Below are 15,696 nucleotides of genomic sequence, written 5' to 3' on the forward strand. Positions count from 1 at the left end.
TTCTGTCTTTGTAATTTCAGCAGTACTCATCGCACAACACCAGTGGCTGCTAATGTGCAATCGTATTTTAGAGCTCCTTATGTGCAGTGAAGTGATTACCATTTGTATGCCCGCATTACGTAGACGAAGGACGTATTGGATAGAACAGCTGCAAAAATAATAATAATTATGATAAAGTCCAATCTCCACGATGCACGATTGTCACATTTTTTTAACTGCAATTTATTGTGCCATGATAAACCATTACACTCCGATTATTTAGTGAATATCTTTACTGACCATTGCTCTCCTCTGTGATGGAGCGTTCAAGTGAAAACTCGCTTGTTTGCTACGATCGGGCCACCAGTGATATTAACACAAACAAAACATATATGAAGTAGGGATGCACCGATCCGATACTTGGATCGGTATTGGTTCAGATACTGACATTTTTAAATGGATCAGGTATCAGTCTGACAAGCCCGATCCAAATCCGATACTATGCAAATGCATCAGTGAATGATTTGATATTTGTGTGGATTTTTTTCTTCTGTTTGTATGACCACATATCCAGCATACAAAATAAGTTTAACTATTAGGCATCCTAACATCTACGGATCACAAAAGGTGCTGGTTTTGTCCCAATCGGGCAAATCAGAAAGTGGATAGCCACTGACATCATGATTGGGTATGGCATTTGACGGCCCAGTAATTATTGTAATGTAGATAGCGTTGGATAAAGTAACCCTAATTACTCCCTCCCTCTCTCTCTCACACACACACACACACTTTCCGGGGAGGGGAGAGAGTTTGGAGGTGGCATGCTGTGGGGGTCCTGACAGGGGTGGGGAGTGTGAATTCTCCTCCATCCTCTGTCTCCTCCTCTCGCTATCCCTTTTGTCATCTCTGGTCATCAGTGTTATCTCCGTCATCATCGAGATCTTCTCTCTCCTCTTACAATCTTCCTCGTGGTCATGAGGACAGGCTGAGAGTGTGTTTGTTTGGGCACAACACACACACACACCTGCTTACTTTTATGTGTATGTGTGTCTACAGGGGACTCTGCAGCACGGCGAGTAAAAGGATTTAACAAGCAGAAAGATCTCCCCGTCATCTTGAGTACGATGGCCAACACGGTGAGTTAAAACATTTGCATGTTTGTGTGGTGGAAAATTTTTGAAGATCAACTTATATCATCAAGGGTACAGTTTAGATATTTTTCAAGTTAGTCATGGTTCAAGTGTCAACATGTTAAAACCACTTTGTTTCTGCTGTTGTTGTCAAAACAAAAGCAAAAGAGGTCTTTTGGAAAGCAACGTTTTTTGAAGTCATCTGGTGCTAAAGTTGTACTTTTATCTTGATCAGGTAACTAACTATATGACAGTAATTTCTTGAAATAATTTGAACTTAACAATGCTAAGAACAATGCTTTAATGCCTTGTAATGCCTTGTACAAAAGTAAAGCTGACATTTTTTCTGTGCTCGCTGAGAACCTCATCTCAGAGCCCAAGTTTCTTTAAAAAAGATTTAATCTGCTTCTGTGATGTCATGTTGATTAAATCAAGGTGACATGCTCCATGACCTACGACCCCTGTGAACAGATGTCTCTGTAAACCCGAACGACATCTGTTTGTTCGTCCGTTTAAAGCCCTAGTTTCTATAGATTTTCATAGTCTTTCACTAGCTGACAACACAGATTTGATTTTGCCCTCCTATTGAGGATTTTAACTAGGGGTGGGTAAAAATATCGATTTTCCAATGCATCGCAATCTTCATTTGAACGATACCGATATTGATTCTTAAATCCTAAAATCGATTAAAGCACACACATATGTGACCAAATTTTGCACTGTCAGGGTTTTCCCTGCATTGGGAATTTTCTAACGCTAGATGATCAAAACGCCAAAGCTGGCGCCCGGCATTTCATATGCTTTAAACGCATTTGCGAAGTGCAATTGAAGTCTGGTTTTCACGTGAGTGTGTTGCGAGACATCACAGAAGCTTGCGCAAGTGGTGTGCTTTTCTCTGTCCTAATGTTGTTTCTGGAGTGCACACTTCAAACGGGCTTCCCTCGCTATTAGTGATCCAGAGATGGGATAGTGCAGAGCTGATCACTTGATATCGCAGCAGCTTCCCTTGGTGATCACAAGACTCGCCTTGATATCATTGCACAGACCTCAAAACTTAAGACACATTTGAATTCTGAAAATTTCTAGTTTGAAGCACTTTCGAGGATGTCAAACCTCTCAAACAGTTGGACAGCCCCAAAACGTTTTCACTAGCACAGTCCCAACTTTAATTCTTTACATGTAGTTCTTTAATGCACCGCTGTTACAGCCATTAAGCGCCATTTGTTCACTGTTGGACGTCAAAATCCTCTGCTGTGATCAATGTTCCTGTTAAAGTTTATTTGAGAGGTGTTGTGGAGAGTATTTTTCAGAAGTCAGTATACAGATTATGTCTGACAATGCTTTAATAAATAGTTTAGCTGTAAAAAGGCTTTTGAAACTGTTGAATTCCGTGAACTACATGTCGTGCCGCCCAATATTTATAATCTATCAGCCAGTGTATTCATGTGCAGTGGCAGGTAATTTCACACATTTACCCGCCACTGTCAACAAGAAATGCCGCTAAATGCAAACACGCATGCTTGAGGAAACACACCTGATTATATTTTGAAGAACAGATGAAAGAAATGACGCATCTGCGCATCTGATTTGCTTTTTTGTTCAGAAGTTCATTTCTGCTTTGGCGCCCACACGCACAGCGCGACCGTGTCTCGCAGAACACGCGCAAATAGTGAGTTCTCACTTTTTTTTCTCTGTAAGTCATCTGGGAGCAGTTTGTAAGAATAGTGTTGTCTATGAGACAGACTATCTCAGAATGCATATGCAAATAACATGCAACGGCATTGGGACTATGGGTCAATTGTCATGTGTGTCATTATTCAGTAGAGCCCCAGAAATGGTTCTTGAACATGTTTACTCTTTAGCCTCCATTTGCATGTTGCAAAATTACCATTATGATAATAGCAAATAGCCTGGGGTAATATACAGTGTTATATTTGAAATTCTAAAATGATAAAATTAGTTTGATAAGTTATATTTATACAGAATGAAACAATTGTCATTTCAGACCCAGCTGTTCTTCAATAGAGTTTTTTTGTTTTGTTTTTATATCAAATCATCAAATCGCATTAGATACAGAATTGCAATATCGCAATACATGTCGAATCGGCTAGGAAATATTGTTGTAATATTGAATTGGGTCGTCTGTGGTAATTCCCAGCCCTAATATTTATTGATGGAATACATGGAATTTGTGCATTTTAAAAAGCTAAAATGTGACCAAAATAATGAAAAATTAATGATGAAATCAAATTTGTATAATTATTAATTTCATAATATACCAGGTTAGAAGGTCAGCTGTATAATTAACAGCATTAGCTGAGAGAGAATTTCTTTCACATGTCAGCATATTGGACATTGTTAGTGAAATTTACCCATATAAATCGATATCGAATTGAACCGGAATTGGAATCGAATAGAATCTGGAAATCTGAATCAATACCCAGCCCTAGTTTTAAAGCATACAGACTATGGTCTGTCTGTCTCTAAAAAGGCCAAAAAAAGCACCATTCACAGTAATTCATGCAACTCATATGTTGTTTTACAAGTCCTCTGAAACCGTACGCTTTGTGTGACATTTAAAGGAATAATTAACCAAAAAATGAACATTTCCTCATGATTTACCCTCATGCTGTCTGAAACTCCTATGACTTTCATTCTTATGTGGAACACAAACCAAATATTTTGAAGGCTATATGAGGTGTTTTTGTCCTTACAATATTAGTCAATGGGGTTTCAAGCTCGAAAAAGGACATAAAGGCAGCCTAAAAGTAATCAATTTGAATCATGCGCTGATTATAATTTTTTGGTCAACTGTCCTTTTAAATCGCTTTGTCACTGAAAATATTCCCATCTGCCAAAGCTCTCAGTTTTGACATGGGTGAATTATTCATCAATCCTGGAACAATTTGTCACATGGTCACAGGTTGAAAGGAGAGTCCTGTAATTTCAGTGATTTAAATAATATTTTTCAAACTAATATTGCAATTCATTTGTACTCTTTCGAATTTTGTTCCCCATCTAGGTTGGCACAACAGCTTTGTGTGGAGATCTCAAGGCCTTTCTGAACCAAAACATTCCTAAAGGTAAAAGTGACCATATGGTACTCTGAAATATGCTCCAAACTTCAAAGTTGCCTTCAGATAAATGCCTAAATGAGTAGTTGACTGCTGTGTGCCACCTGTTAGACGACATCTAAATCTATTTTAAACAGCGTTTTGCTAAATCTTTATATAATTACTATGCATGCAGCTTTCATGACCTCATTAATTGAGAGACTACAGAACATGGAATATTTGTACTTTGAAAAATGTGTTTCTCACATTTGCAAGGCATTTAAATTGAACTAGTAAAGGCAAAAATGTGACAGTGAAAATGTAAAAGAAATAGTGACCAGATACAGGACCTAAGATATACACTTTTCCTCAAACATTCATATAAATTTGAACCTTAAGTCGTGAGGTTTATTAAAAATACATTGGACATCAACTAGGCTCAACAATAATCATATTTTAACTGTGATCATGGTTTCTGCCTCCCATGGTTAATTAAGCATAACCATCTGCAATATTATTGAGCAAGCAAGCTGAAATTATCAGCCACCTGAAGTTGCAAATTGTTGTTCATTTTGGATGATAGACTAAATTGCAAGCTCTTTCGAAGTCTGTTTTTATCTCCACTGTCCTGTCACGCTCTTTTCAGAAATATGTAGCCACAGGAGTTTACAAGTCTCTCATATGCGCCGCTCTGATCTGTAGTGTATTCCAAATACCCGGAACACACATAAGGCTCAGGATACGGTGTTTCAGTGGCCTCAGAGCGGTTCTGCTCTCGAAACGCATTAATTCTATCTCGTGATCTTATTGATTAAGTGTTATACACAGAACTGGGATCGGTTCATGTAGTTTGCTAACTTGCATTGACCACGTTGGCCATTACACGTTTTTAAACAAATATAAAGTAACCCCGTCACACGTAATTACTGGATGGTGATTGTGGGCCGAAAAGAAAATGAGAGAATTTTACCATATTTAAAATGAGGAGCACAAAGCTGTCGTCAACTTAACTTTACACAGAAAAAACAATACACCGTCTTCCTTCAGTTTTCTGCCCAAATAAAGGCTTGAAATTGTATAGCTACTTGAGGCTTGAGACTTAAGTCAAAATAATTACTGGATGGTGATTGTTGATATGAAAATGTGTAGTTAAAAATACACATTAATATAAATCAGGGGTACCCAACGGGGGCGATACTGCCCCCCCAGCTGAGAGCAAATTAGTAGAGAGGGGCGTTAGGTTAAAACGTTTATCTAGACTTGGAGTATATGAGTTGGTTCAGTTGGTTCTCAATTATACGGGTTGGTACGCATTTATACTGCGGTTCATCTGATTTTGAAGTCTAGCGATGCACCTGAATTAGGTAGGGAGGCAAAAGAAAGAATTCATAAAATATCTTAAGTATTTTGGTCATGATTTGGTACATACTAAAAGAAGGGTTAATGGAACCATTCGGAGGAATCGGAACCAGAATCGTTAAATTCTGTATGACTCCCATCCCTACTATTTTTCATAAATTAACTTTGTCTGTGAACAGAACTGTATTTTAGCAGTCCAAACAGGACTGACAACCGGATTCTGCTGCTGTGTGAACGTAACCTATGTTCATTTTAATTCACTCATCCAGTTTTGAGTTCACCTTGTCACTTGTACGTCAAGTAAAACTTCACCACATGCACATCTACACTCGCCCTTCCCTCATGGCTTTGTGATACAGCTGCAGTCATGTGGCTCAGGCTGGTCTTCTGGTGTAAGCTCAATGTATGAACATGTGTTCAGGCTGCTCCATTGTGCAGCCACTCATCTATTCAGCTCTCCTGCTCTCTGGGGCTTTCCACTGCTCTCAGATCAGTCCAGGCCAGAGCAAGCGAGTGCCCATCACCTGCTCGCTCTGTGAGAATGTGAGCGTCTGTGTGTGTTCGGAGGCAGGAAGTCCTGCAGCAGGCTGAGACACCCTCGCAGTGAATGCGGCCGCTTTGAGCGCATTTCCCACTCGGCATGGGTAAAAGTCCGTCTGTGGGCGGGTGGACTCCCTCTGCGCTCACTCGGCAATGCCTGGCGAGCCTCTCAAGTTTCCACTGAATGGTAACAAAAGGGACAGAGAGAGAGAGAGAGAGAGAGAGAGAGAGAGAGAGAGAGAGAGAGAAACAGGGAAAACCAGGTCCCAGCCAGCAAGTGGTCTTCGAAACATGCTCTTCACTTCTCTTCAGGTAAATGCTACATCCCCCTCTCTCTCTCTCACTCTTTGTTTCATTGAATTCAGAAATCGAGTTGGAGCAGCTGGGAAGGCTGCACGTGTGTCAGGGTGGCAGGCGGAGAGGAAGACTAAGTCTAACTCTCTCTCTCTCTCTCTGTCTCTCTCGCTCTCTCACCCTCTCTCTCTTTGGGTCACTGTGGAAGTTCCTCCAGGGCTCTGTATTTAGGGGGAGGGGTAGAGCGAGAGTCCCACTGCTTGTGTGGGACTAGAACTTGCACTTTTCATTAGGAGAGGAATAGTTAAAGGTGAGAAGTATGGAAGTGGTTGTCTTCCCACTTCAGAAAAAAACAGGTAAATAACTGGAGAATTTGCACATGTCAGGTGATAACTCAAGTTTATATACAGAGGTTTTTGAAAGAAAAGGGGCTTGTTTTCTTTCTGACATTGTCAGAGTGAGTAGATGTGTATATGTGACCCTTTGGACTCTGCAGAGCAGGGTTGTCGTGTTTGGAAGTCTGATGTAGCTCAGGCACTGACGTGGTTTGAGTCGCGTTGATGTGTGCTCGAGCGTGCACTGGAGTTATGTTGTCTGTTTGGGCAGCCCCAGGAAGTAACTGTGTGTTTCCCTCAGATGGAAGTCTCCTCATTTTGTTTTCACATATGTTTAGAATTGTTTTCTTTTTGACATCTTCCTGTATTCACTTGCATGATCCGTGTGTTTTATCGGTGTATATCTAGAATTTATTCTGCATTAATAGCCATTTATGACTGTAATGTAACACAAACACTGAGCACATTGCATGTTTTCGTGTATAATTTTAATGTGACACACTCTGCTCAATATTTGTCTCTGTGTGTGTGTGTGTGTGTGTGTGTGTGTGTGTTTGCTCTTTTGTGTGTGCTGGGTCACAGCTCAGCTGTATTCTAATGTGGCTTTGCTCATTGTTGCTGTAAAGAGTGTGTGGCACTGACGCATTCCTGCGCTGAGGCCCAGTGCAAAACCGCTTCACTCACTGCAGCCAGTCCTCCAGCTGTAGACTAAATATCACCCCACCGACTATGACATTTTCCTACGTGCCATCACTGAATACTTTGTTTTGATCCTTCAACTAGAATTGGAAGGTTACTTTTGGCATTTGAAACCTTTTACATTTCTTTGCACCTTTAGATCTCTCTGTGTAGTTTGATTCCAGATCAAGATATTGCCAGCAGGGCTGGGTATTGATACAGATTTCCTGATTCGATTCCGGTTTTTCAAGCTCTTGATTCTAGTTAATTTCTATATGAGTTCATATGGGTATATTTCAGTTATAATGTCCATTTTGATTACATATGAAAGAAATTCTCTCCCAGCTTGTTTTGTTAATTATACAGGGGAACTTTTTTACTAATTATATTTTATCCATTTTTCATCATTTTGGTCACATTTTAGCTTTTTTTAAAAGGAACAAACCTATATATTCCATCAATAAATATGATAGTGTATAGGGATGCACCGATACCACTTTTTCTCTCCCGATCCGATTCTGATATCGGAAATCTCAGTATTGGCCGATACCGATACCAGTGTTGTTTTTTTTTTGCATAATCAGTTTAGAATATCTTTACATTACTGTGTGGAACTAACTGGGAGTACTCTTTAATATATAAAGAAACACAAACCTCTAACTACACATTATTTCAATAAAAATGTATAGCTTATTAAGAAACACTTTATTATTAAATAGTATACTGGAAAATGTAGCAGCAAAATTAACAGTAATTCCAGTCTTCAGTAGAAAAGAAACCAGAGTTTTATTTGTGCCTTTTTGTTTTTTTTTCAATATTTTGTTCAACTTGCATCTGGACTTTAAAAGGATTCAGATCTATTTTTTGTTCAGTTTAGTTGTAAGGCATCAGTCCACTTTTCATTCACACAGTTATTTTTTGGAACCCATTCAACTTAAATATTGTTATAAATTGTAAACAAATAATAATGATGATGACAATGATGATGACAATAATAATAATAATAATAATAATAATAATAAATTGTTATTAATATTATTGTTATTGACTTAATTTTAATTTGAAATACAACAGTAATATATTTAAATTGTGCACCTTCTAAACCCTCACGCTTTTATTTTGACATTCTGAAATCTCGAGGAAGTCCTGTATGTGTGTTTTTGTAGGCAAGTTCACAGTAGCTTAATTCGCTTCTTATTTAAATTCTGGTAAAATGCACCTCTGGTTCCGTTCTAAATGCATATTATAAGTGAACCGAACTATAGAGCATCTACATCTGAGATGTTGTTCTTGAGTAGCACTCAAATATTGCGCATCGCTGTGAAGGCTAAAAATAGCCATGAATGCAGTGAGTTTGTGTCAACAAAGCAGCACTATTTACTAACGCGCTGGCTCTGCGCATATTATATATTTACTTATTAAACACAGCCTTTTGTGATTCACAGAGCTATCGCACGTCTTCAAGTGGCTTTGAAATGCATGAGTCATATGGACTGCTTTAATGGTGTTTTTATGGTTCTTTGATGTCATTTTTGGAGCTTGACAGTAACGAACATGACTAACACACAGTATTGGATTTGGATCGGGCTCGTCGGGCCGATACCTGATCTGTCTAAAAGCTTAGTATCGGAGCCGATACCGATCCAGGTATCGGATCGGTGCCATCTCTAATAGTATATTGCATTTACTAAATATTTTGTTTGTTTTTGTTTTTTTTTTAATCAACAACTGACTGTAAAGAACAGAAAGGTTATTAAGGGGCCGTTTACACGACAATGTTTTCAACTAAAAACAGAAAACTTTTTATGCATTTTGGCTGTTCGTTTACACGACAACGGCGTTTTGGGGCCTGAAAATGCAAACTTTTGAAAACAGGTTTCAAAGTGCAAGTTTTTGAAAACGATGCCGTTATCGTCTCCATGTAAACATACAAAAACGCGAATTTGTGAAAACGATGACGTTATGTGCATGCGTATTACGTATTCAGTCTATAGGCATGCGCGTGAGTACTTCAAAATGGCGGACTACAGGACTGTGTTTGTAATAATAAAGCTTGTAGTAATGAAGCAACCTCATCGTCCATCCAGACAAAATTGCTTATTGCTTTCACCATCTTCATTGTTTGTATTCACCACTCTGTAGAAGAATGCTTATGTGCGCAGGCGCGTGGTTTTCTTTACAAAGTGACATCGGCAACTACTGGCCTGGCATGCATAATACAGCGTTTTTTAGTTGTTTTTGTGGATCCGTGTGAACGGGGATCGTTTTGACAACGTTGCCGTCTGTAAAACGCAAAGGCAAAACTTTTCCATTTTTAGTACATCGTTGTCATGTAAACGTACCCTAAAAGAGACATTATCTCATCTTTGGACACGCACTACAAGGAAAGAGTTAAACTAAACTTTTACTCTCAACACACAGGGAACACACAGAACTCGCTGCTCAACTTATAACTAATTAATGAATCGTCTGATCGTGGTTATTTTATGCAACTGTTTGTTGTGATGATTGATTTTGGTTATTGTGCACTTTAAATTCCAATCGCATTTTACTGCCCAAATAAGGGAAAAAATGGCACGTATGTGTGTCTCATTCAGTTGAACTCCGAGTCTCACTGAGCCATGTAGCGGACCACACTGAGTGTAGCTGCTGAAGATGAATTGCTTCAGAACCAGGCTTGTAGCGCTGTAATGCACACGCCTTCTGCAGAGGTTCGCGCCAAACTTCTGCATAAATGAGGATTTAAATATAAACAAGGATATTAGTGAACACAAAGCACTCCGTGCAATAGAAATGTTAGTGTTAATGTTGTAACAAATTACTCTTATTAGCCTGTTCTTTATAATCTACTGTGCAAAACATACAGCTCAACCAGTGTACCCCAGTTCACGAATGAATGACTAATATGAGCTGGTTCTTTAAAATGTACAGTATGAAATATACAGTGCAAACAATGTAACCCGATTCCCAAACGAATGTCTCATATGTTCCAGTTCTTTTGAATCTATTGCGAAAAAAACTTACAGCGTGGCCAGTGTAGCCAGATTCCTAAACGAATTACTCTCATGAGCCGATTCTTTTAAATCTACACTGCAAAGCATACAAAGCTACCTCTCGAACGACTCTTATCAGCCGGTTAATTTTAGTGAATCAAAAACTTACTGAACCCACAAGTCATTCATTTCACCATATCCAACTCGTGAGACTTATTTCTGACTGATTGTTCATATGTCAGTGTGTGGTTAAAAATACACATGATGAACTTTGTTGTAGCCTAATTATTAGGATATTCTATATAAAAAATGAATTGATTATAAAATAATTAAAAGGTCTGTGTAAACACACCTGTAAGAGTCTGTTTGAATCTGCAAGAATCTATTAAAATATGAAATGATCATTGTTTGGTAACAGACTGCTGAGGCCAGTAGGCCCCAAATACAGTAATAATTGCATTTCTTATTTCCAAATATTTCTTCTTCCAAAGTACTAAAAGAATCATGAATGGAATTGTTGAAGAACAGGAATCTTTAAGAGGAATCGGAATATCAACCAGAATTGTTAAATTCCAATGCCTTCTAGCCGTTCATGTCAAGAGCATTTAGTGGCCTTAATTATTTTAAGTAATTTATAAAAATGATAAATTACTAATAATGTTCTAAGCTGGGTTGGGATTGGTCATTTTCAGTAGCTTGCTCTGTCTCAGAGAGGCAAGCATGGCTCATTGACCACATTTTTATTTAATGAGACGACCAGAAACCACTTCCCTGTCAAAAAAATAAGAGAACACATTTTTACAGGTAGTTAAAACATACTAAAGGAAGTCAGTGGGTCACAATAGACTTTGCTCCATTCACCATGTTCACATGAAGAATGTGTACTATGCAAGCAAATGCATAGAATTTTTTGTCTTTCATTGCATGCAAAAGTTCAATTTTCATGAACTCTGACCAGCAAATTTGCATTGCAAAAAGACACTTGACCAACTGAGAATCTAATTGTCACTGATTGACCTATTGGCCGAAAATTAAACATGGAAGAGTCTCATTTCATAGGCCTGCAACAAAACAAGTTTAAAAGAAGACAAACTTAAATGAAAAAGTGAAGCTGCATGGTTTGCAAAGTTGCACAGAACCGGAATAGATGGAATGTTTAGATTTGTTTTAAATATTTATTCAGATCAAAAGCCCTGGCATGTGATATTATCATGTTGACCAAGTCGAGTGTAATGTCGACAGGCAGTCTGCTGTGATACAGAGGTTTGGTGGAGATTTTACTCTTCTTAAGACGGAGCGTTTTGGAAAGTTTGCGTGTGTGCATGTGTGAGAGGGAAGCAGGCATTCACTGAGTTGGAGTTCTTGGCATGTGTCGTCTCATTCAGACAGTACAGGGTGTGTTCACTGTCTTGTGTGAATGTGCGTTTGTGCGTGATTGCAATGTCCATTTGCATGGCTTTGCATTTGAAATGCCACAATATGTACAAGATTTGCATTCAAAAGATACCACAGAATTCAAAGAAATGAACACTTGTGAGAGTTTCAAGATCTTTTCAAATGTTCCTCACCCTCTGTCACCATACTATAACCCTTACCTCACACATATACTACAACTACAAAACAGTTACTGAATGGCATCTAAAAGGAGATATTCATGGGTGAAAATCTATGAAAAGCACTTTTATGCAGTGGCCCCAAATGTATTTGGATGCTTAAAAATGTCATATTCATATCTAATAGTAGGAATGTCAAATGTTTTGGTACTTCGGTACAAAGTCTATACTAAAATATAAAAAGTGGTCACGACCGAGCACCGACTCGGTTCGATACCTGCACGCTGTCTGACTGACACAAGACTGCTTCAAATGCTCCCACATGAATTTGACATATTTGAAGAAAAAAATTAAGCACAATTAATCAAATTAAAATCATTATATGTGATATTAAACCGTTTAAGGCTACAATCTTAGTCAGCATGATCTGCGTGCTTTAAAGTTCATGTGTGAAGCCCACCACTAATACACTGGAAACTAGGGATGGGCACAAGTACTCGAGTACTCGGACGTGACAACAATGATCAATCATGAAAACGATGATCGACAGTGATCATGCATGATGTGACTTCTCACTTAATTCAAATTCAATGACAATTACATGACAACTAAACACAAACGTGTCAAAGAGGGAGCTTATTTTTAATTTTGAGATTGATTACGTTGTGATTTTGAGGGGTACATTGATTCATAGCAACCAAACTGATATACGACGCTGCAATGCTATCGTTACGATAATCAAAACAGTATAATTAACAGTGTTTGAACACCTGTCTCTGCAAAACATTTACTAAACACGTTTTATTATCATTTAATGTAAGAACTTTGACTCGTTAATGGATATTATTTAAAAAAAGTGAATGTTTGTCACTGACTGTAAACCTCCCTGCCCTGTGTGACGTAAAACACACTGCATCTCGTCGAAATGGGAGTTGAAGATTTCCGCACAAGTTTCCAAGTTAGAAGTCCGACATAAAGTGTCATTCCGTTGCACTTTCTCCAGTTGAAAGGTGGAAATTCAGACTTTCCGAGTTGAATGGAGTGTTTCATGAATCATCACAGCAACAACAATGCGGAGCATCATGGCTTTCTCCACAGGAGCGAACACTTGGGGGCACATACACAAACACCAGGCATGTAGCAGTGGACTCAATGCGCTGAAGCAGCGCATATACAGCAGGCGAGTTTCTTCAAAACTGAACTTCAACTTAACACGCATATTAAAAAACGTGATGATTGTGGTGTCTCCTTTTAAGCCAACCGCGATTTGAAAATAGACTGTTCAGACAGTCACTAAAAAAACTGGTGCGTGCTTACTAAGATTACTACGGTGACCTGAAGGAAGAACAGACAGACGCGCGTTGTGCACATTCTTTCATCGAGTTGGGCAGCGAATCTTCACATGACAAAATATGTTGCATTATATTTTGATTATGCAATCTTTTGTACATTTTGTAACAGATTATTTTATAACGGCCTATAATAATGAATAGAAGATAGACTGGAACAACAAGATGCAATGCAGCAGCCAAAGACGTTTGTCAGACCTATTTTTATATATACAGTTATGAACATGTCATTGCCCCTCGAGTAATTAGTTAGAGTACTCGAGTAGACCAAATGGCCAAAATGCCCATCCCTACTGGAAACTCCATTGACATATGCACGAATTATGCATGTTTTTGCATGTTGTATGACATGACAGAGCAGGGCACTCATCCACTGTGAAGCGCACAGCACATGCAGACTATATATTTATATAATTAAATCACAACATTTGCTCTTTAATACGGTGGCGCAATGCTGCCACGTATTTATTATTTTTTTCACTCAGTTGTCATAAAAACAACATCTTTTCTCATAATAACGAGATGTTATGTTGTAAAAATGACATCCTTTCTCATATTAACAAGATATGTTGTAAAAACGACATCTTTTCTCGTAATAGAGAAACATTATGTCGTATAAACAACATCGTTTCTCATATTAATGATATATTAAAAATTATATATTTTCTCGTAATAAGTAAATTATGACACTTAACAGCTGACAGTTCCTATGATAAATTACCACTTTGTGCACTTGTTGGTAGTTGCAGCTCTGCTCTGTAGCCCATACAAATAACAGCAAATGAATTCAACATATAACCATGGCACAGTTATTTGGAATCAATAATCTTTATTTTCTTCTCTGTTTAAGTCATAAAGAAATGTTACAATGTGGAAATAAACAATAACACAAAATATTAACAGTTTGACTTTGGCTTTTGTGAATTGGTTGTTGAGCTGTAACTCTCAAATTCTCACTAAAAAAATTAAGACTTACGCATTTCAATTTCAAAACAAAATTCAATCAAATTGAACTGAGTAATCTTAAATTAAAATAAATCTTAAAAATAGGCTATAAAATATTTAAGTTCATTTAGATTCATAAAATGCATTGAAATATTGATGTACAATATAGCTTTACTTTAACAGCTTTGAATTAAACATTTTTATTCATTGCACACTTTATAAAGTGGCAAATTAAATGTCAACCAAAACAAAATAAAACATTTTTTTTTTTTTTTTTTTTATTGTCATTACAGTGCCTCTGTAGTTGTATTCATTTAAATGCCTGACAAAACATTGGATTGCATTTATATTTATATATTCGTTGTTTAATTATTTTCGAATTGTACGATTTTACACAATCCTATATTTTTTTATAAAAATATGATATTCTCATCCTTTTTGCGAACACTCCAAAACATCTTGGCCTGCAGTTTACACTAACACGGTTCAGAAAACTTTGTCCAGCCTAATTTTTTGGAACATGTTCCTCCAAACCTGAGATTCTGGAGAAAAATCCCAAAATCCATGCTGACTTGACAAAATGTTACAAAATGAAACACTTTTTAGGATTAATTTACCATTGAGTAGCTACACTGAACTGTAAGCACAGGTGGGATCGGACATGAAAAGTGATACGTAGTCTAAATTAATTTGTGAGATGCTTAAAACATCTTGATAAAACGACAAAAGATCTCGTTTTTATGACATAACTATCTTGTTATTATGAGAATTTTGTTTTCATTTTTTGACATCTCGTTATTACAAGAAAAGATGTCGTTCTTAATTTTTTGCTTGAAAAGTGTGCTTGTGTTATCTGTCTTTAAAATAAATGCCACTTAGTCTTATATTTTGTCATCTAATGCAATGACATTCATATGTACAGTGACTTAAAGGGATAGTTCACCCAAAAATTCAAATTCTCTCATCACTTACTCACCCTCATGCCATCCCAGATGTGTCTGACTTTCTTTCTTCTGCTGAATGCAAAGATTTTTAGAAAAATATTTCAGCTCTGTAGATCCATACAATGCAAGTAAATGGTGACCAAAAGCTTGAAGCTCCAAAAAGCACATAAAGGCAGCATAAAAGTAATCCATATGACAGTTTTTAAATTATATGATAGATTTGGTGAGAAACAGATCAATTTTTGCAGAGTAATTTTTTTACTCTAAATCTCCACTTTGACCAGCCATTCTATGCGTGTTTACGAGAGGACCGGGTTCTTCTTCTGTGTTTTAGCGATTCATATTCTTCGTGCATATCGCCACCCTCAGGGCTGTGGTGCAACTATGATTTATTTATAGGAAAAAGAAAAAAATGGAGGGATAAAGCAAAGGAAAAGAATAAATACAACATATTTGCACAACAGCCCAGTAGGTGGCAATATGCACAAAGAATGCAAATCAGCAAAAAACTGAAGAAGAAAAAACCGTGAACGTGCCTAGGAAG

General features: G+C 37.6%; 1 protein-coding gene across 7 annotated transcripts in view; it reads left to right on the forward strand.

Annotated features, from left to right (window-relative positions):
• The window catches only part of tfdp2 (transcription factor Dp-2), a 71,855-nt gene that overhangs the window by 26,380 nt on the left and 29,779 nt on the right, over nt 1-15,696 (forward strand). For 3 of the 7 annotated variants that reach the window (XM_051679779.1, XM_051679781.1, XM_051679780.1), the window contains 2 exons: nt 1,036-1,115; nt 4,132-4,192. In XM_051679779.1, the coding sequence (XP_051535739.1) occupies nt 1,104-1,115; nt 4,132-4,192 (73 nt within the window). In that variant the 5' untranslated portion in view covers nt 1,036-1,103. Of the gene's footprint in view, nt 1-1,035; nt 1,116-4,131; nt 4,193-6,072; nt 6,374-6,606; nt 6,712-6,887; nt 6,977-15,696 lie in introns of those variants that run through there. The other 4 variants (XM_051679785.1, XM_051679782.1, XM_051679784.1 and 1 more) reach the window with 4 other exon arrangements.

Source organism: Myxocyprinus asiaticus, chromosome 39, assembly GCF_019703515.2.
Source record: "Myxocyprinus asiaticus isolate MX2 ecotype Aquarium Trade chromosome 39, UBuf_Myxa_2, whole genome shotgun sequence".
Taxonomy (NCBI): domain Eukaryota; kingdom Metazoa; phylum Chordata; class Actinopteri; order Cypriniformes; family Catostomidae; genus Myxocyprinus; species Myxocyprinus asiaticus.